The sequence below is a fragment of the Priapulus caudatus genome, unplaced genomic scaffold, assembly GCF_000485595.1.
Source record: "Priapulus caudatus unplaced genomic scaffold, Priapulus_caudatus-5.0.1 Scaffold1361, whole genome shotgun sequence".
In the NCBI taxonomy this organism is placed as follows: Eukaryota; Metazoa; Priapulida; class Priapulimorpha; order Priapulimorphida; family Priapulidae; genus Priapulus; species Priapulus caudatus.
The window spans coordinates 29,974-32,956 of NW_014578422.1; the positions used below are offsets into that span (position 1 = coordinate 29,974).

General features: G+C 51.7%; 1 protein-coding gene across 1 annotated transcript in view; it reads left to right on the top strand.

Annotated features, from left to right (window-relative positions):
- The window catches only part of LOC106816372 (serine/threonine-protein kinase SMG1-like), a 49,263-nt gene that overhangs the window by 29,524 nt on the left and 16,756 nt on the right, over window positions 1–2,983 (top strand). Inside the window, exon 8 of the mRNA XM_014820970.1 lies at window positions 2,694–2,793. Within this exon, the coding sequence (XP_014676456.1) occupies window positions 2,694–2,793 (100 nt within the window). The remainder of the gene's footprint in view (window positions 1–2,693; window positions 2,794–2,983) is intronic.

The following is a 2,983-nucleotide window of genomic DNA, read 5'->3' on the forward strand; positions in this document are numbered from 1 at the left end:
GCATCTCGCGGTAGCGCAGCCAGGCGGCCATGTTGTGGCGCTGCGGGTGCGGGCCCGGTGCGGCGGAAGATGTCGCGCGCGGCGGCGGGGTCGCACGTCTGCACCGTGCGCTCCCACGCGACGTCGCAGCGCATCGTGCGCGCGCCGTGTCGCGCAAAGTCCTCCTCGGCGACCTCGTGAAGGTCGGAGACGCGCCAGGCGACCCGCAGCGACGTGTACAGGCGCCCCAGGCGGCTCTTGTAGCCCGGCATCGCGTCAAAGTCCTGCACGGCGGCGGCGGCGGCCCCGTCTGGCGACGCGGCGGCGGCGGCGGTGGCGCCCTCTCGTGTGGCAGCGCGGGTCGTCTGCCGGCGGCACGGCAGCGGAAGTGGAGCGCGTAGGTGGCGCCCGAGTGGCGCGGAAATGTGGCGCAGCATTGTCGCTCGAGTCTGTTAGCTCGTGTAGATCTTCTTGCTACACGTTCCTCCGTTCAACCGCCAGCGATCTAGGCAGTCTGGTGTCGTCGTCTGCTATGATGTCTGATTGATCCAGTGACGTGTACTGTCCTCTGGTGCTGGCATCTGCTATGATATCTGATCAGCTGTCTTCACTGTCCTCTGTTACGTTGTCTGCTGTGATATCTGATTCAGGGTATTTGCTGGCATCTCCTCTGGTATCTGACCCGGGGTATGTGCGTCGTTTATCTCTCTCTCTCTGGTTGTCTGTCTCTCCTTTGCTCTCTGTCTGTCTGTCAGTCTCTCTGTCTCTGTCTTGGCTGCCTGTCTGCTGTCTCTCTCCGTCTCTCTGTCTCGTCCCCTCTTTCTCTCCCGTCTCTCTTTCTATCCGTCTCTCTCTCGGCTGCTGCAGTCACAGTGTCACTCTTCCGCCGTCGTCAGTGTACTGCTTGTGCTGTGGTAGTTAGTAGTTTCACCATGAACCTGATGTTGTTGTTAGCGCTGCTGATGTCTATTGACTCGCCGGTTGATAAGGCTCCCCGTTCTCCGAGTACACGCGCACTTAGCTCTAGAGCGTTGCGGCGGAGCGGAGGGCTACAGTTCTAGAGCTAACGCGCACTCTGCCTTCTCTGCATACACGCGCTGAGTCACATTGCTAGGCTGCAGGGCACGTGTGCGGTAGCAATAGTACTGCAAACCTTCATGGTTGCTGGAGAGCAGGTTTGCTTCTTTTAGAAAGCGGGTTTTGCGATCGTTTTTTTCTTCCATTGCTGTTATTTCATGTTAGCTCACGTAACGTCTGTCGCTGTTAGTAAATGGTACAGCACCACGCCGTCAGTGCTAGACGGTACCCGAAAGTCCTTCCATCACCAGAGACCACGGTCAGCGGGTCGTATGAGCGGACGTGGTGGTCAGTCTAAAATCTGAACTGCCTCGTCCGGTTGATCTGGATAATTTACGCAAACCTAATTCATAACTATCAGATATTTGTGTGTGCATACATGTACACGCACTGTGACGCACACGTAGTAATCAGTGTGCTGGCCATGATAACTGGAGTACTTATACCTTATCGGCGCTAAATCTATATACATCTATAGTCTACATCTACTATGCAGATCTATATTTAACTCTAGACGTCACTACATGACGTGTGTAGTCACGCTTTAGTCGTGTTGGGATCGAGCTGGAACTGAAAAGGTCCATGTCTCCATGTGTGTATACTGTTGGAGCGTACTCCTAAACCTAACCCTAGATTTAATTCCAACCCTAATTCTAAACCATACCCTAACCATAACCATAAATTTAGCGCTGTCTCAAGGTACCGTAGTAAGTCCCTATTTTTGCACCACGACAGACATTCAGTAGAATAATGCTAGCGTAAGCTTCAACATGAAATCTCGCTATAATGAACACACTTAAGCTCATAGATTCTATGTCCCCCAAGGTACTGCCGGAACGTACCCTGCAATGGTACGGTCCGGTATACCGGAACGTACCCTGGTAACTATCTAATATGGTTAGGGTTAGGGTTAGGGTTAGGGTACTACGTAGGCGACTCCCTAGACTCGTTAGTGGAGTAGGCGAGGTACGGTCCGGCATATTAGATAGTACCAGGGTACGTTCCGGCAGTACCTTGGGGGACATAGACCCTCTCAGCCACACTTGACTGTAAAACTATCACATCGGTATCCACAGAATGTTTACTTCGCAAAAAAACTGAACTAGTTTATTTTCGATATCACAGCTGTCACAAGTTTTTTCTTCGATGGCAAACTCGGCCACACTACTTATCTGCTTACTATATCTACTAGCTCATCAGCTATCTAGCTATCAGCTTACTATACTAGTCTATCTTGTGACAAAGTCCGAAAATTATTCTCTATCAGCATGGTAGCAGATATTCGCAAGCACTTTCACTCTAGCGGCAAATTATATGACAGTATCAAATATGGTATTCGTGACTTTATTCTGTGTTCTTGCAGTGTTGGTCGCAGCAACTCGGCAGCTCTGAAAGACGCATATTAAAATACATGAAACAAAAATAAATATATAGCTGATTGTTCATCAATGTTCGCTGAGTAAAAATTATAGTCGATTCGCTCGTCAAAATCTTCCTAACAGAAAGTGACCGGCAGGGAAGTACGTGTGTCTCTGTGTGGTCACACTGTCCCGCCAGGGGGCATGACCCTGATGACCCCCTACCCTGGATCAGCCAGCGTCTGCCCGTGTCTCATGGTTGCTTGTGTTTTGTTACAGGTACTCAGGGTATGCCGTGGTTCTGGGAGCGGAGAAGTCTGCGCGTGCTGCGTTTCAAGAGAAGCTAACTGAGTGGGAGCAATGGCACCAACTGCACAAGGTGTGAGCACAGGCTGAAGACAGGCGGAGATACAGGGAAGGGGAGGAAGCGGGAAGGAGAAGAGGGAGCAAGAGAAAGAGAGAGAGAGAGAGCGAGAGCGCGAGAGAGAGAGGGAGAGAGAGAGAGAGAGAGAGAGAGCGAGAGCGCGAGAAGAGAGAGAGTGAGAGAGAGAGAGAGAGAGAGAGAGAGA